The 26,455-nt window shown below is 41.4% G+C and overlaps 1 protein-coding gene and 2 long non-coding RNA genes across 21 annotated transcripts in view; 1 reads left to right on the top strand and 2 right to left on the bottom strand.

Moving 5' to 3' along the window:
* LOC310742848 overlaps positions 1-26,455 on the bottom strand; it is a 175,859-nt gene that overhangs the window by 48,187 nt on the left and 101,217 nt on the right. The gene's annotated exons all lie outside the window — the stretch shown is intronic.
* LOC310742836 overlaps positions 1-26,455 on the bottom strand; it is an 87,841-nt gene that overhangs the window by 43,175 nt on the left and 18,211 nt on the right. The gene's annotated exons all lie outside the window — the stretch shown is intronic.
* The window catches only part of BICD1 (BICD cargo adaptor 1), a 141,740-nt gene continuing 118,548 nt past the window's right edge, over positions 3,264-26,455 (top strand). For 3 of the 19 annotated variants that reach the window (XR_014538673.1, XM_083572286.1, XM_083572294.1), the window contains exons 1-2: positions 3,264-3,720; positions 3,832-4,585. Coding sequence is in view for 13 of the 19 variants with exons in the window: in XM_083572286.1 (XP_083428412.1) it covers positions 4,373-4,585 (213 nt within the window). In the remaining 6 variants the exon portion in view is untranslated. The remainder of the gene's footprint in view (positions 3,721-3,831; positions 4,586-26,455) is intronic. The other 16 variants (XM_083572298.1, XM_083572293.1, XM_083572297.1 and 13 more) reach the window with 7 other exon arrangements.

Here is a 26,455-nt window from a genome sequence, read left to right as displayed (position 1 = left end):
CAAATGATGGAATGAATTTCAGCTTCCTATTTAGAATAGCACAGTCAGTATTGTACCCACTGCTATTATTACATGAATAGGGGGAAAACCCCCCAAAAGGTTTAAGGCACCATAGTAATTTATCAGCTTTACTTCACTGTCAAAAGAGTAAGTATGTGCTAGAGATATGATTTAGGTTTTGTTGTTTAATTTACAAAACCAAGTTTAAGACATACACATAATTTATCAGTGGACATAATGAAGAATGGCTTCTGGGTAGCATCCCTCGGAAAGAAATATTAGATGTGATGTAGAATCTTATGAAGAGGTTGCTATGGTATTTTCGGAGCCCAGATGGAAGTAATCAAAGGCTGAAGACAGATTGTCGATGGTTTTGTTTGTTTGTTCCCCACCCCCTGCATAATTGAAGGCAGTTTGAAAAAGGTATCGCTGCTTATTGATCACTTATGCACTGGGTAATCTGTTTTGCAGGTTTCATATTGTTTTATGACCTGGGACTGTTCCTTGTCTGAAAATTAGGAAAGCTTGGGGCTGGCCCAATACATTTAGTCACCTGAAGCAAACCACACAATGGCGTCTCTCCCCTGCTGCTGGCAGCATAGTGAGATGGAAGTGATCGTGTGGAATATATTTTACTTTATCTGGAAAAAGTACAAAACCAGACTTCTGAACACAACTCCAGCACATACCACTCTGTAGTCCCCACACAATGAAGCATACAAAAATCAATTTGTAGTGTTTTGTACTCTCTGGAACTTTCCAGGTTATATACTTCTAGCATTCCAATTTTGATACTAAGGATTATTGTGTGAGCTCTTCGTTGTCCCCACCCTGCCTACCCAATGCACATAGTAACACACTCAGATATCAGGTTCAAATCCCAACTTCCCCATAAAGCTCACATGGCCACCTTGAGCCAATTCCAACCTCTCAACCTAATCTAATAGGATTGTTGTGAGCAGAAAATGTGCGGGGGACGGGACCATGTACCTTTAATTCCAACTGATAAATGGAATGAAATAAAATTTAAAATAGATATAGTTGGAAAGAACATCTTTGTCTTACAGTGCACAGTTCAGCACAAGCCATTCTATGCACCACCTGTCAAGAACTGGCAGGACAATGGGGAGGAGGAAGGAGGATCCTGGTGATGGGTGTAGCTGGAACTGGGACACACTGGGGCAAGCTGGGGAAGGGGAAGGAGAGGTTGGTGTAGAAAGTACTCATGGGGTAACAGAGGGTGACGAGGGGACAGGGATCAGTGCACAGGAACCAGAGCAGCAGGACCCTTCACCAGAGCCAGAGGGGCCCCTGTCTCCACAAACATGGCAGGCTCTGAGGCAAAGGGAGCAGCGCTCTAGGAGGCTGAGGCAGACAAGGGCCCACAGCCCAGCTCCCTAGCTGGCCAGGTAGGGCTTGCTAGCTCTGGAAGAAGGTGTGTGATTCCTCAGCTGGAGTAAACTCAGGTTAGGGTCGCAAGCCTCATCAAGCCCAGATGCTTCAATCAGCAGGCATAGTATAAAAGGGCGGCAGAGCTGAGGTGCTGTGTCTGCTCAGATGTCCATGTTGAAGGACCTTAACTTGAATGCTTGAGGATCTCTGCAGGACTGTGCTTTGATTTGGACTCTGGACATGTGGATTGACCCTATACTAGGGACTTGCCATACTGACTTGCTGCCAGGTAGGCCAGGGTTACAGGACATCACCTTTGCAATGCATGGTGTATTATTGTAGTGTGCACACATCGACATATGCACCCAGAGATAAGATGCATCAATACCAATCATGAGATTAATTTTAGAGACCCTAGGAAGGAGGCTAAGTCTGCAACCCTATGCACACTCACCTGTAAGGCCAACCGAACTTAGTGAAACTGACATCTGAGTAACCATGCATAAGTTTCTGCTGTGAATCCTAAAGATTGACTGACAAGAAGCAACTGAGCAGAGCAACCACAGAAAGAAAAATTTATAAATTAGCACCCGCAGGCAGAAAGGTGTGTGTGTATATATATATATATGTGTGTATTATTAATTCTATACTGCCCTTCATCTGAGGATTACGAGGCAGTTTACAATATAAAAACAAAAATACTGTACCCAACATAGTAAAAAATGAAAACAATAACTCTCTCCCCAGTTTTAAAGGTCATAGATTGTTTAGTTAGCCAAAGGCCTGGGAAAAGAGGAATGTTTTTGCCTGGTGCCTAAAGATAGGAAACAAAATGAAATTGAAATGCCTGTGCCACAGTCACCCCACCATGATTTATTATCTTGAAATATTTGTGCCATCGCCAGATCCCCAACATCAGGCATGAGACTGAAAAAATGAAATACTGTACATTCATAGAGCTTTCACATTATCTCATAAATCCTTACAACAGCCCTGCATAGGTCAGTATGGTATTTATTATTCCCTTATATATTGGTGGACTGATTGAGGTGAAATGCGGGGCATCTCATGAGTTAATAGCTGAGGTGAGATATGATGCAGGTCATTTGGGGCTCAACTCACAGCAGACCACTTCCACACCACCATTGTATTCAAATAATAATAGTGATGGTTACAATAGACACTAATTATGATGGCAACAACATTTGTCAGCATGGGGCAATTAAATATATGAATCTCTGTGGACCCACGTGTGAAGGGGGACAACAAAAGCCTTTCCATGGGCACCCGATTGGCCACTGGGAGAGCAGGATGATGGACTCGATGGGCCAGACCTGATTCAGCTGGATGATCCTTGTGTTCTCACGGGACACCGATGATGCTCCATAAGGCTGTCCCAAGACATTTTGTTCCCTGAGGCAAAGCACTATATGTTGCCCACTTCTCATCATGTACAGGTGGTATCCAGACTGACAACTGAATCTTACACTAGGGACGGGAGATAGAGTCCTCCACTGCTCCTGAGGCAGCAAGACACATTTGTGAGGAGAGGGGGTCCAGGAAAGGTGGCACAGCAACCAAGTGGAACACCTGGAGGCTTAAAAAAGACTCATGCCTCCCGGGCGCCCTCAGCTGCTAGCCCAGCACCTGCCGCCTGGAGAGGGGTTTCCTCACTCTGCCTCATAGGAGCCAACCAATTAAACATTTGAGGCCAGGCTCCCCCCAAGTTGATGGGAATTGCCCTTCGTATGGTGTGCATGTACGTCTTGTGAGATATTTCATTGGGTGGGGCTTACCTGCCCGCCCAATATCTTCAAGTCGGCACCCCTGCCTTGCCCAAGGGTAGGGCCGGCCCTGAACGTTATTAAAAGGCAATGGTGTGGTCTAGAACAAGGCCTTTGCAGGATGCCTCTAGAAACCTCAGTAGCAAACCTGAGGGAAATATATGGCAAAGCTCAGAAGTGTGTGCACAAGCACCACCTCAGCACTGGCAGTGAAGAGAGGGGACTGTGTGTGAGTTGTGTGTTGGTTCTTTCGAGGAGAGCTGTGGGAAGCGTGAAAGGGGGGGGGGACTGTGCGGTAGACACGCAGCCTCCGCCCCGTCGTCGTCCAAGAGCGCGGGAAGAGAGATGCCGCCGTGAGGAGGAGAAGGAAGAGGCGGCGACGGCGGCGGGGGCGGCGCTGTCATCTCCCCATCTGTCCCTTTTTCCCGGCGGCTGGGAGGGGAGTGGAGGGAGGAGAGGCGGTTAAGCGGGAGAGAGAGAGGCAGGCGAGGCGAGGCGGCCTCAGGACGTGTCTGTCGGTAGCCTTTCTGGCTGCTCTGCTATGGTAATAAATTCATCGCTTCCCATTATTTGTTTCCTGGGGGGCCAGGTGACCGATACGGCCAGGTCTGTTTTATTGATATATTTACTTGTTTTTTCCAACCCCCCCCCACAGGCTGCAGCAGTAACGGCGGCGGCGGCGGCGGCCGGGAGAGGGGGAGCAGGTGGAGAGTTGAGAGACTGCAGTGAAGCTACCCTGGAGACATGGCGGACCAATGCCTCTGAATAAGCAAAAAAAAAGGAAGGGGAAAAGGGGGGTTAAAATAAACAAATAAATCCCCCTCTGCCTCCCTCTCCCTTCTCCTCCTCGGTCTCCAGGGCCAGTTATGATGCCGGGTTGAGGTAGCAAAACGAAGCCGAGGAGCCGAAGGACAAATGGTGCAGCAGCCTCGGGGGGGGCTTTGAATTCCTCCTTTCCGCTCCTTCATGGTGCGCCGCATCCCCTCCCTTAGCCTTAAGCCGATGTAGCTGGCTGCTTCTCAGGAGGAGCCTCCCGGGGAGAATCGCCGGCTGCCCTGTGCCTCCTGCATCTTTCCATCCCTCCATCTGTCCGCCCGTCCCTCCTCCTCTTCCCCTCCTCCTCCCTTTCCCCTTGCATCTCACTCTCGCCATCCATCCTTCTCTTTGCCTCCCCCACCCTTCCAACCTCCAAGGCTATGGCTGCGGAAGAGGTGTTGGAGACGTTGGATCACTACAAGTCCGAGATCGAGAGGCTGACCAAAGAGCTCACGGAAACAACCCATGAGAAGATCCAGGCTGCGGAATATGGGCTGGTGGTCTTGGAAGAAAAACTCACCCTCAAGCAGCAATATGATGAGCTGGAAGCGGAATATGATGTCCTTAAGCAGGAGCTGGAGCAGCTGAGAGAGGTGAGTTGGCTTTGAAGATTTGTGGTGTGTTTCCCTACCCTCCACCCCAGTGTGCTGGGTTCCCCCCCATCCTCCCCTTTTCCACTCCATCCCTCACTACATTTTTTTTAAAAAAGGATGGAAAAGCAGCTCAGTATCTCTTCTGCTTAGAATTGTCCTCTGAACTGCTGCGTCTGATAAGGCTTTGTATTGTAGGCCAGATGATTATAGTTATCCTGGAGCTATGTTTGCTTGAGACTGAAATTGCAAGGTGTGATTTATCATAGGACTCAAGGATCAGCCCTGATCATAGAAGATGCTTAAGAATGGATTATGGATGTGATATTTTAAACCTACTACTGACTAAAATCCCAGCATTGCTTAAACTTGCATAGAAAAAACTTATGGCTTTCTGATATTTTTATGCAAGCATTTTGATTTATTGCTGTAAGTGGGTGGCTTGGCTCTTATTCAGAAAAATGGTATGAACCTTTTAAAAAAAAACCCACATATTTTTATAACAATATAAGCTACAACAAACTGTGTATGCTGACTTTATGTGTTGACAGACTTTGAGGTTATGTATATGTTTGCTGTAGTTTCACCTGTCAGTGGCATCCACCATCTTTCATTCAAAATCTGTTTCTGTACCAGCACAGAAAGCTTTGCTTGATCTTAAGCAACCAAGCTTGTCTAACATAGGTAGACAATCACATACATGTATAGCTAATTTTTGTGTTTCATTGGGTTATTTATATTTTTTCCTATTTGTGTGTTTTGAGAAGAGATGCAACAAAGGTTTATATTTAGTGCATTTAACTATTTCCAGAGGGTTCTGAATTCTGTTAAGTTCTATTAAGTTGATCAAGTTCAGAATTCTGATATACCGTATGTTCATTTTTTGTGTCCAGGAATCATGATATTTCACTTACACATGATAATAGGTGTCAAGGGGTGAACTCCTATATAGGAGTAAGCCTGATTGCATGCCATATGACCTGCTTCCACATAAATATTCATAGGATCACATGGCATATAGACAACATATTTATATAAAAGGTAAAGTATAATGGGCAAGATCTAGTAAGATGCAGCACTTAATGCTTTAAATCTTCCACTGCAATCAGTGTAACTTAAAAGTGTTTCTATTATGCTGGATTATGTTTGAGATGAATTCTGTAGACATGAGGAATCACTGTTTTATTTATTTTATAAAGCTATATTGCTACATATGTCATACTATAAATTAAACTTCATGTTGCTTTTTGCTTTTTTCAAAAGTTCCTGAGACATCTCACTCTTTTTAGTAAGATTTTGTAAATGCAGTTTGCATTTGCTTGGGACACCTGAGTATATAAACTATTACTTTTTTGTTTTTTTCTGTAAATATATGTGCCACAATATGATCAAAATCTCCACAGTAAATTTCAACTTTCTTGGTACAAAAAATTCCCAGAGATTTTCCTGAACCACAACAACTGGTATTCTGTGTCAACTATAATGAAAGCTTGACTTGATCTTGTTCCCCAAAACTTTCTGAATCTCAGTATGTGAGAAAAATTGAGTGAGACAGGTATTACTTTTTTTAAAAAAGATTTTTATTTTTATAACAAATACTGCATAAAAATCAACATAACCCCTCTGCCCTAAACATATCAGGGAGGTACAAGTTATTGCTTAGAGACTTAGTGTAATGCCTAAAGCAATAGTATTTATTTGTAATAATTTTTAATTAAATTTTCAAAAGTTTGACATACAAATTTCAATGCATAATAAATTTAACTTTTCTCAATTTAAGCAATAGTCACTTGAAGTAATAGTCTTAATATTTGAGATGGAACTGTTGCTGATGAATGTAAATGTTCAAGTAATATATTTGGGATACAGTCATAAAGAGTTCAACAGGAGAAACAACTAGACAGGATTGTCATGAAGATGGCTGATACTTTCCATCAAGCAGGAAATTGAGCGAGGAACTATTTAAGATCTTGCCCAGTTACAACTAGCAAGTGTTTTGAAGATTAGTAACAGAATTTAAGTGTGTATAGCTTGATGCACCAGTAATGAGATATCATAAAGAAGCTGCTAAATATATTGGGCCCTGACAGAAATATTCTGCCTGAATTATATTCTTATCTAAACTGTAATTGCTTCCCTCCAAAGGATTCTCCAATAGATGGGTTTGGATCTTGGTCAATTTAAAACAGTACTGAATTAAGTCTTGAGAAGCCTCATCAGAATTGGAAAATTAACTTGTAGTTCTGTCTTCATTGGAAGGACATTGTTTAAACCCCCTTAAGAAAATGAAATTAATGCTATATAGAAATCTTGCATAGCTTTTATTTTGATAGAATCCCATGACTCTATGTTGACTTCCAATATTAGATTTGTCAACTTTTTAGTGTCACTTAAAAAGAGCCATGTGACAGCTAGAAATTCAAGAACAGCAGTTTTTGCAAGCATGAAAATATAGTGACGTGTAAACCTTTACATATTGAATTTCTGCCTGATATGCAGCTATTCATAGCAAAGAAGCCTTGTGAGAAAAAGGTGGTAATGGATAGTGAAACAATTTAAAAGTGGTGGTTCATTTTTGGAGTTCTTAACATATCTACAGTGGAGAGAATACGTATTATATACAAGTTCCAGGTATTGTTATTTCTTTTTGGTTCCTCAGTGTGAATCATTTTTGTAATAGAATATATATATAATTTAATATAATTTACAGTATTCTATTCCAGGTATCTCATACATTTTTTGAAACCTTTGCCAAGCCACAGTTTCAAACTAGTTTTCAGCTCATCTTCTAAGTAGCGGATGGAAATCCATTTTCAGCATCTGTTCCCTATACAGTAGTACCTCGGGTTACATACGCTTCAGGTTTCATACGCTTCAGGTTACAGACTCTGCTAACCCAGAAATAGTACCTCGGGTTAAGAACTTTGCCCCAGGATGAGAACAGAAATTCCACGGTGGCAGCGGGAGGCCCCAGTAGCTAAAGTGGTACCTTAGGTTAAGTACGGTTCCAGGTTAAGAACGGACCTCTGGAACGAATTAAGTTCGTAACCAGAGGTACCACTGTACAGATAAATGTACAGCATATAACTGTCATACTGATGAGCAATGAATATTTTTTTCTTTTTTGTAAAACCAGTTTGCAAAAAAATGCAAATACCAGTACATTATTGCAGCTCTAAGTCTCTCTAAATAGATAATGACATTGCCTGGGCAACTCCCCTCTTCTGGAATGGAACCTCATGTAGACCTTGTGTTTACAGTAGATGAGATACAACCAGCAAGTGGTCTTAGGTAGTTCTTATAGTACTTACAGTATGGCATAGTATTTACTGGATTATGGTGCAATCCAGTCAAAATTAATGAATGAGGATTACTTCATATGCTACAGTGGACATTAGGTAAAGGTAAAGGTACCCCTGACTGTTAGGTCCAGTCGCAGATGACTCTGGGGTTGCGGCGCTCATCTCACTCTGTAGGCCGAGGGAGCCAGTGTTTGTCTGCAGACAGCTTCCGGGTCATGTGGCCAGCATGACTAAGCCACTTCTGGCAGACCAGAGCAGCGCACAGAAACACTGTTTACCTTCCTGCCAGAGCGGTACCTATTTATCTACTTGCACTTTGATGTGCTTTTGAACTGCTAGGTTGGCAGGAGCAGGGACCAAGCAACGGGAGCTCACCCTGTTGCGGGGATTCGAACCGCCACCTTCCTGTCGGCAAGCCCTAGGCTCTGTGGTTTAGACCACAGCACCGCCCGTGTCCCAACAGTGGACATTATGCCATATTTATTACAGGATGCATATAATTGTATTCATCCAGCTTATTGTAACTTATTTACAATACTAGAAAATATCATTACTGTCCTGCCAGCTTACAAGTACTGTACATCCTTCATGCTCTGTTAATTCCAGCTATTTTTTATTTAACAATATTTGTAGACCACTTTTCTTTCCTCTCCCAGGCTTCTGTCTTTGGTCTTCCTTTCCCCTTATTACTCTGGATTACTTCCTTAATTTTCTTTTCCCAGACTTTCTTTCTTTGGCCTGCAATCTCAGGCTCATGCTTTTTTCCTTTTGAGTCCACCTCCCTGTGACTTACTCCCTGTGATTTCTTGAGGCTGTAATCCCATACCTGTATTATATCCTATACCTGGGAGCAGCCCCTATTGAACTCAGAGGGACTTCCTTTTGAATAGCCACAAGACTCTTTTCCTTGCACTGAATCTCCCTAGGGTCAAAGGAGCACTGTCAATAGCAACCAGGGGCCAGAGTAGTACACCCAATGACAATCCACAAATCCTTCATCTTGTTTCCTGGTTCAGTATTATTGTCACCGCCACAAGCACAGTGCATTAAAATATACATAATACTGAGCTAGGAAAGTAAAAATGTAATGTAATTTAGGACATTATTGCCCTAAATATTTATTTCCCTACTAATCATTTTAGACCATGCTCTGCTTGATGCAGATTGTGCACGCCAATACATTATGTTGGTATATTGGTATACAGTGGTACCTCAGGTTACATACGCTTCAGGTTACAGACTCCGCTAACCCAGAAATAGTACCTCGGGTTAAGAACTTTGCTTCAGGATGAGAACAGAAATCGTGCTCTGCGCGGCAGCAGCAGGAGGCCCCATTAGCTAAAGTGGTGCTTCAGGTTAAGAACAGTTTCAGGTTAAGCACAGACCTCCGGAACGAATTAAGTACTTAACCTGAGGTACCACTGTATTAGTTTGGGTTGTTTGTGTTAGTATTAGTTTTGTGTTTTGTGGACCTGATGTGATATGTGGTAGAGAAAAAGGAATATGGTAATCAATGATCTAATAAGGAATATGAATTCCAGTAAGCTAGGCAGGCATAATGTCTGCTACCTTGATCTAAGAGCATTCTTTGAAGAGTGAGGAATCATTCTATTGCATTTAGGTTTTCAAAGAACTGGACCAATTAGTAAGAGGGTGAAAAGACAGATACTGTTTTGCTGACTATACAGCTTTCAAGGTTGCAATGTGCATGCAGTAAGGCAGTCTTACAGCTTTAGGGAAGACTGAATGAAATGTTAAAAGGAATGCAAGTCTTTAGAAGCTGATAATAGTATGTGAGGAATGACGTCCTTAAAGAGGAATGTTATTGTCCCATATCTTTCAAGTCTGTCCATTCGCCCTGTCCCCTTGGAACACTTTGCTGGAATGAGTGGGATGTGTACTACTAGTGATGCAGCAATAAAACTGTTAGCACATTTACAAACCTATGCAGGCTCCAGTATGGTTTCAAATTGTATGAGAGACCACGTGTTGAAATTCCTACATTGCAGGGACTTGGACCAGATGACCCTTGGGATCCCTTCCAACTCTACAATTCTATGAAACTATGATTCTGTCTGAAAGCTGAGAAGGATTGGGCTATAATGTGATATGTTTGGGTCACCTGCAACCTTTACTCTGGAAGGAAACACCCTTTTCCATCTCAGGACTGTCTGAGCCATGACACTATTGGGGTACCAGTGGACCTTTAGAAGTTGCTGGAATCAAAACTCCTGTTACCCCCAGCTAGTATGGCCAATGGTCAGAAATAATGTGAATTGTAGTTCCATGACTAGCAACCAATACACTTTCTTCTGCATACTAAGGAAAGGCAAAAACATTGTTATACTAACAAGCCTCAAAAACAACAGCTATTGTCTGAACCAAACTTGAATGACAATGCAAGAGTCTGGGAAGCTGAGACATGCTCTCAAATATGGGGCTAAGAATGCTGACTAATCTTTAAGGTTGCTATAATGATAGCTCAGATTCTACTCAAAAAGTGCTCAGTACTGTGTAAAATTTCTGTTCTTGTTAATAAGGTAGTTTAGAGATTATGTTTTAGAGAATGACATACAAACTCAGTGGCAATCCTGTGATCAAGAGACAAAAATCCTGCTTGAGAAGACAACCCAGCCAGATGGGCAAGGTAGTAGTAGTAGTAGTAATAGTAATAGTAATAATAATAATAATAATAATAATAATAATAATAATAATAATAATATCCCAAATAGTTCAAAACTGTTGTGTGTGGGGGAGAGTCCATATTCAGATATTAACTATGTTGCATTTGAAAGGAAAATTATTCAAGGTCATTCTAATCGTGACTGGTGTGAGGTTGTATGTCAGAATAAAGTTTTCATTAACTGGGTACAAACATGTTGCTTATTGAAACATATTTAAAACTAAACTATTTTATTTGTCATGCAGCTAAAATGTGATTTCTGAATTCATTGTTTATTGTGTTGCATACAAATTGAATGCTTAACTGCAGGATTCAAGTTCAAAAATTATCTGTTGCTACCAATGAAGTTTATTTATATTTCTTTTGACGACATGTAGACTGCTAAATGTTACAAAATTACATAGAGGAACAGAACAATAACACAAACATACAAGTAAAAGTAAGTAAAACAGTTGTAAAAGAGAGGGTGAAAGAAATCTGATCCTGCCCACAAGCCAACTCATTCTTCTGTGAAAGCTGCAAAAATAAAAATGTTTTTAGCACCTCACAGACTGTATACAGTGTTGGAGCCTAACTTCAATGTGCAGTATATTCCATGTTGGATTCTGCTGTACTGAAAGTCCTAGTCCAAAACCCCGTGGAATGAGCCTCCAGCTCTTGTGGCATCACAGAGGACCGCCCCCCCCCCCCCAATGACTGCAGCAAATGGGCAGTTATACAGGGGGAAATTCACCTTTCTGTGGTCCTTGAATATTACTATTGAGATTGCCTCTGCCAGGGAGGTTATTGGGTAGCAAGACAGGTAGTACACCGCCAGTATCCCAAATCTGTCTCTGGCCTAACATCAGATGCAGGCCACCATAAGTGCTCCACCATAAGTTGAAGAAGAAGTAAATTCTTATGAACCATGATGTGTTTTAAGTGTGATACACAATGTGACACTGTATAGCAATGGTGAGCCTTATGGAAAATTCAATGTATTTTTAAAAACGCTTTTAAAAAAGCATTTTCAAAATGGTTTTTATATGTTTGTTGATTCCACCTAAGTCATGGATATATGAGGTCTTATTATGAAGCAGTCTGGAGTTTAGAAACAGTACCACCAGGCTAGGGGCAAGGGGGAAGAGAATCCAGGTATCTGCAGATTGGGAAGGGATGGAGAGCATGACAGTGTATGATGATCATCCCTCCATCCTTAACCTATTTCCCTCTGCCTGATAGCACCGAAATGGGGACCCCTCCCACTTGTTGCCCAAAACTAACCTTGCACACAGACATTCTATGAGACCCACTAAGCAGTCAAATACAGTATCATTCACAGGCAGGCAGTAACTCCAAAAAGCAGACACCAGAGCAGCTGGTATCCTATCAGTCATACCCAGATTAAAATTTGCACCGGTTCTACTCCATTTCCCACATGGGGTAGTACATACCATCCCACCCTATCTTTCACAGGCTGTCGCCCTGTGTAGTTTTGAGTGTAGTTTTGAGCAACTTTTATATCCTTCCACCTCATACTATTTACCATTGCTCAACAAAGTATTCAGGGTTTTAACCTTTGCTTGAGTGGCAACCTTGAAGGGGCAACTCAATTGTCACCCTGTCAGGGTGGCTTCTCTAGCGCTGGACCTATTGTCCACATCAGTGTCTCCCCTGCTCCAGTTACAGGTAGGTAGCCGTGTTGGTCTGCCGTAGTCGAAACAAAATAATTCCCCCCCCCCTTCCAGTAGCACCTTAGAGACCAACTAAGTTTGTTATTGGTATGAGCTTTCGTGTGCATGCACGCTTCTTCAGATACACTGAAACAGAAGTCACCAGACCTTTATATATAGAGGGGAATTACTCAGAAAGGTGGTGGGAATGGGTGATTGGCTGATAGGTGTGGTAAACCTGTTGACAACTGTTAACAACTTCAATTGGTCTTACAGGAAAAAGCAAGGGGTGAGATGGTTAAAAATAGCTTTATCATGTATAATGAGATAAGAATCCAATGTCTTTATTCAGACCAGGTCTCTCCATGGTTTTAAGTTTGGTAATAAGTTGCAATTCAGCAACTTCTCTTTCCAGTCTATTTCTGAAATTCTTTTGTAATAAGATAGCTACTTTGAGATCTTGTATAGAATGTCCTGGGAGACTGAAATGTTCTCCTACTGGTTTTTCACAAGACCAGTCTTATTACAAGCTGTCTTTATTACAAAAGAATTTGTTTTAATGTATTTGTAATATTTTGTTGGAAGCCACCCAGAGTGGCTGGGGAAACCCAGCCAGATGGGCGGGGAATGAATGAATGAATGAATGAATAAATAAATAAATATTTCCTAGGGAGGTTCAAGAGTATACAAGTAGCAAAATCTACATTTCCCTGAATTCTATTGGAAGCCATGTTGGTTTCAGTGGAAATGTACTGTACCCTTGAGCTTTTAAAAATGCAATATTGGATTAATTGTCTTCTATGCATGGATCACTGTTCCCCTCTCTTTCTCCATTCATTTTCTTGTTAACCACAGGGCTATAGCCTCATCATTGTGATTCCAGTAAGATGCTGCTCCAGCAGCAAAATTATGTGAATTCTATGTGAATCCCATAGTAATTTCCATTGGCTTCATTGTAGATCAGTCAACAGAAGAACTGCTTTTAAAGATCTGCAGTTTATAGGTTTGTGGCAGGGAGTCATGCATGTTTTCGTAATCCTTCTGATTCACAGTTGTAGGTATGGGTATCATCCTCTATTAAATGAATTGGGAAAATGTAAATTGTGCATGTGTTGGGGTGGAGCAAGCATTTTAAAACAAAACAGATGTTTCTACTTTTTATTTTTATTTTTAAAAAACCCTCTTAAAATAATGATAATTAGGACAAACTGATTGTAGATGGATTAGAGAGACATGATTGTATTTTTCTAGGTTTGTATGTACTATCTACTGTCATAATGGCAAGTGGCTGTGAACCATAATTTTTTTCCTACCCCGAATGTATTTTGACACCGATCAGTTTTTGTACATTTGCTTCCAAAAGAAGCATGTAGCATTGTTCTGACAGTAAAAACTGCAGCATGGCAAGGTTAAAAGGTTAAGAGCAACCCAGAGAAAAGGGAAGCCCAGTCTCAGTGTTTCGTCTCCAGTGTAACCATATCTGCATGCTGTATGGAAGAGCATTGTGCAGAGTAGGGTTTCAGTGAACTGGAGCTATATGGGAGACCAAAATGGAGTTTATATATATATATATAAAAAATGAAATACGCAGATTACAGTGACAAAGATAAGTAATTTCTTTTACTGTTCTATTTATTTCTATCCTACATACAGACATACAATATATATATATAAATTAATATATTAATATATTAACACAGTAAATTGGACACATGTAATTAACACTACTCAAAATTACTGGCAATTAAAAAAAACTTGACATCACTAACCACAGAGCCTAGGGCTTGCCAATCAGAAGGTTGGCGGTTCGAATCCCTGCGACGGGGTGAGCTCCCGTTGCTCGGTCCCAGCTCCTGCCAACTTAGCAGTTCGAAAGCACATCAAAGTGCAAGTAGATAAATAGGTACCGCTCTGGCAGGAAGGTAAACGGCGTTTCCGTGCGCTGCTCTGGTTCGCCAGAAGCGGCTTAGTCATGCTGGCCACATGACCCGGAAGCTGTCTGCAGACAAACACTGGCTCCCTCAACCCATAGAGCAAGATGAGCGCCACAACCCCAGAGTCATCTGCGACTGGACCTAACGGTCAGGGGTCCTTTTACCTTTTTAATTAACACTACTCAAAATTACTGGCAATTTAAAAAATCCTGACATCACTAACACCAGCATTAAATTATTTGAAACTACAGAGCATTTAAGCAACAGAAGTCAAATACTAAAAGGTTTCCAAAGATTATCTAAAGGTTAGAAGTGAGGAAGCTCCTTCAAATTCACGGAGGAGGGGATCCATAACTGGGGTGCTACCACTGAGAATGTCATATTGCTGGTATCCACCAGCTGATCATCCACTAGGGATGGACCAGAGAACCAGTGTCTTGAGGATTCAGACAGGTTCATCTATGCAAAGGTGTGCACCATCTTACTGTTTTCTAATGGAGGCAGAATTAACTCAATAGAAGAAAGATCCTGGATTCTGTTAACTTTATATCCACCTTTCTACCAACATATTTAGTTGTGTAGCACCCTGCTTGTGGTTAACGCTTCTTGCCCTTTTGCCCTCCAAAACAGGTGGCTAATGGTTTTAAATTTTTATCTTAAATAGAGGTCAGAGATCTTGGGTTCACATTCTCACACACCATCAATGAAAGATCTCCTTCTTTGGAGGTCTTTAAGCAGAGGCTTGACAACCATATGTCAGGAGTGCTCTGATGGTGTTTCCTGCTTGGCAGGGGGTTGGACTCGATGGCCCTTGTGGTCTCTTCCAACTCTATGATTCTATGAAATAAGAATCTAACATAAGAATCTAACATTTCTTATTTTCTAAATCCTTTGCATAATTACATTTAAGCCAATATATTTCATACATGACATATATAGATTTTTAGAAGCAAAGGCCTTTTCAAAGTAAAAAAGGAACTTAGTAAAAAACACTTTCCAAAAGCAACCCCCCTTTCCTGGCCAGCTGCTTTTCCCATTAGCTCTTGCCCTTTAACCTTAGGAAAATGTGGCTCAAGTCTCTAATGGGAGACACATGGTATTATATTTTGTTAAACAATGAATCCTACTATTTACCAACTCTTAATTAGTGCTTTTGCAGCTTGATTGTATTCTGTAGGGTCAGTAACCTAGTAACCTTTGCTCTCAGCCTGTAATTCCCTTTTTACAACTTTGAGAATTTTGGCTCCTGCTATAAATAAATCAGGGGGGCCTTTGTTCAGGAGGATAAACATATGCCAGTCTTTTAGCCAGCTGGTCTTCTGCCTGGCATTAAAACATCTTTAAGCTCATTTTTAAAATACAGGCCTTGATCAGATGCCTCAGTTGTGTCAATGTTCACATGTCATTTCACTTCCACTGGCCTGTGTTCAATGTCTTGAGTGTTTTATTGCACTGATTTAACATCACATCTTTTGACATTGCATTGATGTAAGGGTGGGGCAATTAACATGCACATTTTAAAATAAAATGTAAATCGTAGTCACAGGAATAAATAGCAGCAATTGAGGCTTGTCTCCAAAAAAAAACATCTTCAGGGATGAGAATTTTACTCAGACCATGGCATGGCAGGGAAGCTTTAAACTATACTTCTCCACCACTTCAATCCAATTGCTCCTTGTGCACCTGCTATTTACATTTTTATATTAAAAAAATTACATTAATTGTGTGAATGCAATTAATGTGATTTATGTATTATGTCTTATAATGGCATTAATTGCATTCGCACAATTAATGTCAAGTTCAGTTTGGCCCTTTAATCCTTTTAAAACCCATAATTCCATCAAGGATAAATCTGACCCTTTCCCTTTATATCTCATATTATATTTAGAAAATGAGTTGCTATGTCTTCCACAATCTGGTATATAATTACTCCTTCATATTTCTGCTGTGTTCTCACTTCCCCATTTCCTTCTTCCCAAATGGGAGAAATGTAATTAAAAACACACACAGACCTGGAAAATATTATTACTTGCAGCCAGATCTGGTTGTGAGGCCAAGGAATAAATACCTAGCTATGTATATGCAGCAAGTAGCTCAATCTTGGGACTAACACAAATATATTTCCTAGCAACTTCAAAAGCAGTTTCCCCACATTTATTCCTAGTTATAGAAGCAGTTCAGCAGTATAACAAACTGCCCAGAGAACAGAATTGTTTTTGCCATTGAAGTGAATGGAGAGAACCTGGCTTGTAAAGGAATTCAATATATGTGAACCAAAGCCTTTGAACTGGTAGCCACAGTATTTAAAAAATTAAAAAAAATGCAACTATTTTAGCTTTCTTTGTAATAAAGCCTTCTGTACATTTGGGGTGATACAGTTGGTATTTTGAGGCAGATATCTGTAGCTCTAAGAGTTAATAACTTTTTTGTTTTAGCAAAAAAGGCTGAGATTCATAGCTTTTTAGGAGCAAAACTTCAGTAGGCACACAAAAAACCGGGAGACTTATGAGTGAGAGCAAAATAATGCAGTTATTCTGCCAATTTCAGTCAGATGAAATGGCCCCATTGTGAACCGCCTCTGTGTGATATTTTCAAAGCTATGTTCGCAAGTTGGGTTGCATAGAAGGAAGGCAAGGGAAAAAACATTTTTGAAAAGTTACACAAAAATCAGTATAGGGCACTTTTATATATGATACTAAATGCAATTTTAAACCTTTCTCATGGTACTGTATTTATGCCTTGTATGAATGCAAGTGAGAAAGTGAGAGGGTACCATCTTTAATTTTATTTATTTCCAAATGTATTGATGACATTGGCATCCTTGGAGAGATCACCTTATTAGAATGGGAGAAAGAGTATTTAAATAGGTCTTTGACAGCCAATTCGGATGGAAATTGCCTTAATCGGGGATAACATCTATGCGATTTGAATGGGATTCAAGAATCTAAAAAACTGCCAGAGAAGACATTGGGGAATTAAAAGCTTCAACTGACTTGGCTTAATTGGGGTATAACAGTTTGTGACAGATAATGTGTTTGATTCTCTTACTTTTTTGTGTGGCTAGGGATGAAATCATTTCTTAGTGTGCATCAGTTTTCAGGAGCTGTCATAACTAAAAAGTGAGTTTCCTTTATTCCATAATTCTGCAAAAGGGGCACAATTTTTAAACTCCTTGAATCAGTCACACTTCAGATTTTTATCCTGGTCAATAGCTGTAGCTTCTCCATGTTGCCTTTCTTTCTGTTAAATAAATCATGACATGGTGTAATATGAAGTTATATTTACTTAATTTTAAGACCACTTAAGTAACAGATGACTCTTTTTCCCATGACTGTAGCTGCACAAACTTGATCTATTCATTTTTTGCTGTGATTGTCTAAGGTACGTGCTTACCCCATTTTTCCAGAAATGCAGAGACTTTTCAAATGCAGCAGAAAATATGTGGTCAACCCATGGTAAAACCCCACGCCCCATGTGAAGCTACCCGAGATTTCTGGTAAAGGTAAAGGGACCCCTGACCATTAGGTCCAGTCGTGGCCGACCCTGGGGTCACGGCGCTTATCTCACTTTATTAGCCGAGGGAGCCAACGTACATCTTCCGGGTCATGTGGGCAGCATGACTAAGCCACTTCTGGCAAACCAGAGCAGCGCACGGAAACGCCGTTTACCTTCGCGCCGGAGCGGTACCTATTTATCTACTTGCACTTTGATGTGCTTTTGAACTGCTAGGTGGGCAGGAGCAGGGACCGAGCAATGGGAGCTCATCTGATCGGCAAGTCCTAGGCTCTGTGGTTTAACCCACAGCGCCACCTGTGTCCTGTAGATTTCTGGTATTTAACCCAAATGTTAAGTGTCCTAATCCCATGTTCCAGGGATGTTCCTGGAATTTTAGGGATACAGTGACTACATTTAAGGCTGGTTATGCTGCCTTTGATGTTTAGGTTCCTCAGGATAAATAGCACACTTAAATAGCAGTGTGCTGTTCATCTGCAATGCATGCAGGAACCAGAAACGAGATAGTGTGAAATGCTTTAAATAACTGCAATTGATTCTGCCCTCCACCTCATGCCATTTGTAAAGAGAGGTAGTGCAGCTTTGCAAGTGACAGGAAGATTATGAATTTGAGAACATCTTGGGGAATGAGGATGGGGAGCTGCAGCAGAGGAGGCTGGGAGAGAGCCAGGGAAGTGAGTCAGCATCACCTTGGCTCTTGCCAAAGCAGGGGCTAATGCATGCAGCCTGAACAATGGATGACATCAGTAGGGATCTCAGACAGGAAAGGCATATAATGGTATAAAACTTTTCCTATTAAAAACACTCAATCGCACAGTCAGTAATAGACATGGCAGAACAGTCAACTTAGTAGATTTTGGAGTGGGAAGCAAATGGGATTCAATTTATGGTTAAAATAACTCCCTCTGGTAACAGTGAAGCTCTCCTTCCCCTATCAACTACCCTGGTGTTACAGCATTATGACAAGTTTAGAGACGTTATTTTAGCTTTCGGCAGACACTTCTCTGCAGCATTCTTTTGATATTTTGATTGTAGAGATGCCATGAAATACATCTGGGGTCCTTTTACAGATCAAGTAACTATGTGTGGTGTGGTGGAATTTCCCTCCTGACACTGGTACCACTACTGCATATCTGCATATGAGGTTGTGGCAAGGGCGGGGTTATATGGGTGAATACCCACATGGCCCCAACCTTGCAGTTACCTGTCCAGGTAAATAGCAGAGATGCTAGTGTTGGGACTACTCTGCTACTGGTGCAGATCACCCTTTACCAATGATAATAAAAAAATTCCCTCAAGGAATCCATCTTTGCCTCAGGGTTTGGGTCTTGTTTATATAAAGGCAACTCCCAATTTATGCAGGGGTTGTGTTCTGAGGCACCATGCGTGTCAGCAGGATGCGCATAAGTCCACCATGTTCTGCCTCTTTTCGCCCCCTTGCAGTGCTGAAAACAGTGCATGTGTCAGAGGTCGCACAGGTGCTGATCGCATGCAAATGGGGAGTTGCCCATTCTGCAATCCTATATATATCCTATACCTTGGAGTGAGCCAGATGAACTTGCTTCTGAATAGACATGCATATGATTCTGCTGTAAAAATCTAAAATTATTGATAATCATTTGGCACTTGTAGCGCAAAAGACAGGTCCTCTGCTGGTGTACATTATCATTGTCCAATTTTCCCCCTGCATTTATTTTAATCAACAACACAAGCAGATGTGCACTGCTTAAAAATACTTCACTAAAGTTCAAGTGACCTATAATATGTTATAGCATCAATAGAGTGCTTGATTTCTGTAGTCAGGAAAAGAGCTATTAAATTTCTGCAGCATTAACAAGAGAAGTTCTGTTTAAATATTATTTTCTGCTTAGTGTAGTCAGGATAATTTTGTACGATTAATTATCTTAGTTTAAGGAAGTCACAGAGTATTTCATAAATTATTAACTGCCGTAGTCTAAATATTGAAACACCTTTCCTTTCTCCTTCCAACTGCAAATCAGGATTTTCCTTTTAAATGTATGCATATTCACTGAAATGACCATTATAGAGAGAGTTTTAGAAAAATTAAGGAAGCAGCTCTTGGCTGTAGACTGTGAGGACATGGCCTGTGAGGACATTCTTGAGAAACTATGATCATGAAATGTAGTACACAGTTTTTCCATATTTTTATTATTACATTTGCATCCCACCAGCAAGCTTAAGACATTATACATGGGATTATCCCATGTTAACCTTATAACAGCTCTGCAAGGTAGGTTGAGAAACCACAGGAGGGTAGACTGCTGTTCTGCTCAGATCCTACATATGAATTTCCCGCAGATATCTGGTTGGCCACAATGAGAGCAGGATGCTGGGCTAGATTGACCATTCATCTGATCTAGCAGGCTCTTCTCATTTTAGTTTTAAATAATTTTTATTCAATTCTAACAACACAATAGTATAACTACCATATTTTTCGTCCCATAGGACGCTCCGTCCCATAGGACGCACCTAGTTTTTTTGGGGGGAAATAAAGGAAAAAATTTTTTCATTTATTTCCCCCCCAAAACCAGGTCGGGGAAACCGAACCAGGTCGAGGAACAGCGGGATGGCGGCGCTGCGCTTCCCTGCTGTCCCCCGAGCTTGTGGGGCTGGCCGATGTCTGCCCGGCGCGAGGGGCTCTCTGCTTCAGGGCGCCCCTCGCACTGGGCGGCAGGCTGCTATCCGCAGCGTGGGGAGCCCTGCGGGGAACTCCTGCAGGGCTCCCCACGCTGCGGATGTCTGCCTGGTGCGAGGGGCGCTCTGCTTTAGGGCGCCCCTCGTGCCGGGTGGCAGGCTGCTATCCGCAGCGTGGGGAGCCCTGCGGGGAACTCCTGCAAGGCTCCCCACGCTGCGGATGTCTGCCTGGTGCGAGGGGCGCTCTGCTTTAGGGCGCCCCTCGTGCCGGGTGGCAGGCTGCTATCCGCAGCGTGGGGAGCCCTGCGGGGAACTCCCGCAGGGCTGCCTAGGTTGCGGATGTGTTCCCGAAGCGCCGGGCGCTCTGCTTTCAGCGCGCCCGGCGCTCCGGGAAGCAAGCTGCTATTTGCAGCCTAGACAGCCCTGCGGGAACTCCCGCAGGGCTGCCTAGGCTGCGGATGTCTTCCTGAAGCCTGGAGAGCGAGAGGGGTCGGTGTGCACCGACCCCTCTCGCTCTCCAAGCTTCAGCAAAAGCCTGCATTCGCCCCATAGGACGCACCCAGATTTCCCCTTCATTTTCTGCCTCTACAGTTGTGACCAGCAATGCTTCACATACCAGTTGCTGGAAAATAAAGAGAGAGAGAGTGCTCTTGTGCTCAAATCCCGGTTGGCCACTGTGAAAACAGGATGTTGGACTAGATGGGCCATTGACCTGATCCAACAGGCTCTTCTTATTTTCTTATGAACCAATCCAAGTCTAACCTTTTCACACAATATGCCATACTAGCTCTTAAAGCAGGGCTGAGCATTTGACTCGTTAAAAAAAGAGTCAATTGACATATATATATATATATATATATATATATATATATAAACAGCAAAAACAATATTTTTCTAATGAAGTGCTTTTATACTTATGCTAATTTTGAAAGCGTGATTTGCCTCATTTGCAGTGGCATATGATGTCCTTTATGTCAACTGGAACTTTCCAAGTGCTGTTATTTTTGTGGCTGTTGAGAAAACAAAATACTGTCATTGGCAGTCCTAGGCCTTTGTTGCTGATGACAGTTTGAAGATGGCTTGAAGTGATGACTGGTGGCCAGTATAAGAACCTTTATTAGGCTGCTAGGTTAGCTCCTGGGTTTCGTAGCTGTAAAATGAAGTCTGGTTCCAAGCTAGGGTTTATTCAAGTCTGATATTTCTTGAACAAATATGAATTTTTGTCATGCAAAAACCTGGGCAACCTCCCTCTTATTCAAGGGAGTTTCTTAGTCTGTGAGCCCTTAAAGTGGTTACCAGTGGTTCATTTGCATCTGTTTTATTCTGTGTTACACCTTGTAGTGGGATATTACAGTGGTACCTCGGTTTAAGAACAGCCCTGTTTATGAAGTATTCGGTTTACGAACTCCGCAAAACAGGAAGTAGTGTCCCTGTTTGTGAATTTTACCTTGGTGTAAGAATGGTGGAAGGGCACCGGTGGCGGGAGACCTCATTAGAGAAAGCGCGCCTCAGTTTAAGAACTGTTTCGGTTTAAGAACGGACTTCCGGAACGGATTAAGTTCGTAAACCGAGGTACCACTGTATTGTTGAACTATTGCTAGGCTGGTTTAGTTGTTACTGTTTTCTTTGTTCTTTTTGCTGCTGTATGTTATCCATAGACTATTTTTTTAATTAGGTAACTTATATGTGGAAATACTAAGCAAACAAACCAGGTTTTTTTTTTGTGACACTATTAGTGTAAAATTGAAGTCTTCACAGCGGAGCCTGGTAACTGAGGAGGGGAAAGAAAGATGAACAGATATTTTGCACATGTATGTAAACTATCCAACATGGAGTTTATTCCAATTAATCATAAATATCAGTGGAGCTATACAGAGTAATAAAAACAGGTCCCTACCCCAAGGTGGGGAAATGTGGAGGCAGCAGAGGGAGGACAGGAAGCTGGAGGGGAGGGTAAATGGGAAGAAATCCCATTGTTGTCTGGCTTGCAGACAAAATTAATGCGTTTGGGAAAAGAGCGCATTAGGGAGCATGGCCACGGGGCTTTGAGCTGTGCCCATGCTTGCAACTTAGTATATTTTCCTCAAGGTACCCTTCCCTTTCACATATTGCTGTGAACTGAGCATCAAGGCCTCTCTGTCACGGCTGACTGAACACAGAGCAATCAATACCAAGCAGTGTGATGAAAACATATGACTGAGAAGTGTGAAAAAGACAAAGGACCATCTGGGAGAAATAAAGGAAAGAAAGGATGCATAGAAAACAAGTGTTATTATGTTGACTGTTCATTTCGTGGGTTACTGAGAGCCATAATATTCGTATTTAAAGAGGCCTTTTTCTTTGCTGGCCTTTACCTCCTGATTTATAAGAAATTAACAGGACTCAAATGGAGTCCTGCCACATTACTTCTTATTGTGTCCTTAGATATACTGTTGCTTATGAGTAACTGGGTACAGAGCTCTGCTCCATGAAAGAGGTGGTCTGAGAGCACAGGAACCAGGGAGCTGGAAGTGAGTTGCCTGTGCCTAGACAGGGTTACAGTTCTTAGAAATGTTTTTTTTTGTAAAGAACCCTTGTTGAAAATCAAAACATGTTTCAGTTTCCTGACAAAATATGAAACTCAGTTTTATATGAGGTCATAAAAACTGAGGTCATTCTTCAAATTAGCCTGGCTTATGCCAGAAATTCTCTGCTAGGTCCACTGGATAAAAGGATGAAAGTCTTACCACTTCATTGGCTATTACCAAATGTTAGCTACATTCACATAACTTAATTTGCTCACGTAACTTAATTTACATATGTTGAATAGTGCAGGAGGAAACAGGATTGTTTCCTTACACAACTGCAATGTGCTTGTATACCTACAGCTGCAAAAACAAGATCCCTGCATGTATGCAAGAGGGACTTGTCACTGTGATTCTGAGGCATCTGATCAAGACTTGTATTTTAAAATGAGCTTAAAAAAATATATATTTGCAGATGCTTGTGTGTTTTTATGCCAGGCAGAAGACCAGCTGGCTAAAAGACTTTGGCAGATGTTTATCCTCCTGGACAAAGGCCCCCCTGATTTATTTATAGCAGGAGCCAAAATTCTCAAAGTTGTAAAAAGGGAATTACAGGCTGGGAGCAAAGGTTACTAGGTTACTGACCCTACAGAATACAATCAAGCTGCAAAAGCACTAATTAAGAGTTGGTAAATAGTAGGATTCATTGTTTAACAAAATATAATACCATGTGCCTCCCATTAGAGACTTGAGCCACATTTTCCTAAGGTTAAAGGGCAAGAGCTAATGGGAAAAGCAGCTGGCCAGGAAAGGGGGGTGTAAACTGAAGAAGTTTTACTTTGAAAAGGATCTATGTTAATGTATAAGATTTGTTGGCTTAAATGTAATTATGCAAAGGATTTAGAAAGTAAGAAATGTTAGATTCTTATGTTAGATTCTTATTTCATTGATGGTGTGTGAGAATGTGAACCCAAGATCTCTGATCTCTGTTTAAGACAGAATGAGCATCTGTTTTAACCATCTGTTTTGGAGGGCAATAGGGCAAGAAGGGCAAAAGGTGATCTGGTAATTAAGGTGCCTTGTTGAGGCAAATGTAAGATGTATGGCTACTTGTCTGCCATTTATGGATAGAAGGAAATATAGCTCTTTGTCTCCCATAAAAGGTAACAGGAAATGGGTGTATCTTTTATGATTGGTTCTAGCAAACAGCCAATAGGAATTTCAACCAGGCTGATTGGACAGAGGCAGCCAAAGGAGGAGCAAGGGGGCTGAGCTGAGGAAATATAAGTGCTGACCATCAGGGCTGGAGTGGGCAGAGCTTTGGTAACCATATACCACTGTGTCTCTCATTTATTTGTCTGACAAATAAATTATTATTTTAATTTCTCTATTGCTGCGTTGAATATTTCATTCCAGCTAAGCGTTAACCACAAGCAGGGTGCTACAATTCTGCTTTTTCACTTTGTGTCTAGAATGTGTGTCCTATTTTCTCCATTCTTTAGTCACATACTATTATTCTAGCATTTGCCATATATGTAGTCTTCCGGGCTATGGACTGTGGACCCAGGTTATGCGCTTATTTTTAAAGATAACACAGTATAGTCGTACCTTGTTTTGTGACCGGGATTTGTTCCAGAGCCCTGACCGCTAGCCGAAAAGGACGCAGGGCAAAGTGCCGCATCTGCGCACACGTGCAGAGTGGCTTGTGCTTCTGCACATGCGCGGAGCATGATTTAGCACTTCTGCGCATGCACGAGCGGCAAACCCGGAAGTAACCCGTTCTGGTACTTCCAGGTTTGCCGTGGACATTCTCCGGAACGGACGCTAGATGAGGCGGATGTTCATGGAGGTATTACTGTATATGCTCACAGACAACTACTTTCTTCTTTGTGCAGTCATCAAACATTGCTGTGGTGGGCAGGGGTGGGAAAAGAGGAAAGAAAAAGGACCCTAGGGCTACCATATGTCTGAGGAAACCTGGACATGTCCTCTTTTGGGGGACCAACTTTCCCACCTGGGCGGATTTTTACATTTTTTTTTTTAATAAATATTTATTAAGGTTTTACAAAACAAAGAATTCATCATTTCAAAATGTATCATTTCCATACATAAAGCTCAAAAAAAACACAAAAATATATGACAGAAAAAAAAATAGAAAAAAAGAAAAAAGAAATACACACTTTCTTAGATTTATAAAGTTCCATGCCCCTCTGTCTTGACCTCCTCACATCCCCCTTTTTTGTGTTCCACTTTATTCCAATCAAATTCAGCAAGTTCAAAACCTTGTTTAAACCATACTTAATTTTATATTCTAATTATTATGTCCCCATTTTCCATTATTTTAGTCCGTACCTCATCTTATATAGTATGACATAATAATGTTCTGTTCATAGGCCCCTATCCTTTTTTTTACATTCTTCTTTTCATACATGTTTAACCAAAGTCACACAAACCCTGTTGCCTTCACTTCCCACATCCTATTAACACTCAAAGATTTTACAGTATTTTTGTAAATAGTCCTTAAACTTTTTCCAGTCCTGTTCCATCAGTTCTTCTCCCTGGTCACGGATTCTGCCAGTCATTTCAGCCATCTCCATGTAGTCTATCACTTGCGTCTGCCATTCCTCCACGGTGGGTAGATCTTGTGTCTTCCAATATTTGGCTAAAAGTATTCTTGCTGCTGTTGTTGCATACATAAAGAATGTTCTATCTTTCTTTGGCACCCATTGGCCAACTATGCCCAAAAGAAAGGCCTCTGGTTTCTTAGAAAAGGTACTTTTAAATACTTTCTTGAGTTCATTATATATCATTTCCCAGTAAGCCTTAACTCTTGGGCATGTCCACCAAAGGTGAAAGAATGTTCCCTCAGCTTCTTTACATTTCCAACATTTATTGTCAGGCAGGTGATAAATTTTTGCAAGCTTGACTGGGGTCATGTACCACCTATAAATCATTTTCATAATATTCTCCTTTAAGGCAATACATGCCGTAAATTTCATACCGGTGGTCCACAACTGCTCCCAATCAGCAAACATAATATTATGACCTAAATCCTGCGCCCATTTAATCATTGCTGATTTGACCGTTTCATCCTGCGTGTTCCATTTCAACAGCAAGTTATACATCTTTGACAAAATCTTAGTTTTTGGTTCTAACAGTTCTGTTTCCAATTTTGATTTATCCACCTGGAAGCCAATTTTCCTATCCAAATTATAGGCCTCTCTTATTTGATAATAATGAAGCCAATCTCGCACTTTGTCTTTTAATTTTTCAAAACTCTGCAGTTTCAATCTGTCACCTTCTTGTTCCAAAATTTCCCAATATTTTGGCCATTTAGCCTCCATATTGAGTTTTTTCTGAGCCTTAGCTTCCATAGGTGACAACCACCTTGGGGTTTTGCTTTCCAGCAGGTCTTTATATCTTATCCAGACGTTAAACAAAGATTTTCTGACAATATGGTTTTTAAATGCCTTATGAGCTTTAACCTTGTCATACCAAAGATATGCATGCCACCCAAAGACGTTATTGAAACCTTCTAAATCCAAAATGTCTGTATTCTCAAGAAGCAGCCAGTCTTTCAGCCAGCAGAAAGCTGCTGATTCATAATACAATTTAAGGTCTGGCAGGGCA

Source organism: Podarcis filfolensis (genome assembly GCF_964270895.1).
Source record: "Podarcis filfolensis genome assembly, chromosome: 10".
Lineage (NCBI taxonomy): Eukaryota > Metazoa > Chordata > Lepidosauria > Squamata > Lacertidae > Podarcis > Podarcis filfolensis.
This window is presented reverse-complemented; position numbering and strand designations above follow the sequence as displayed.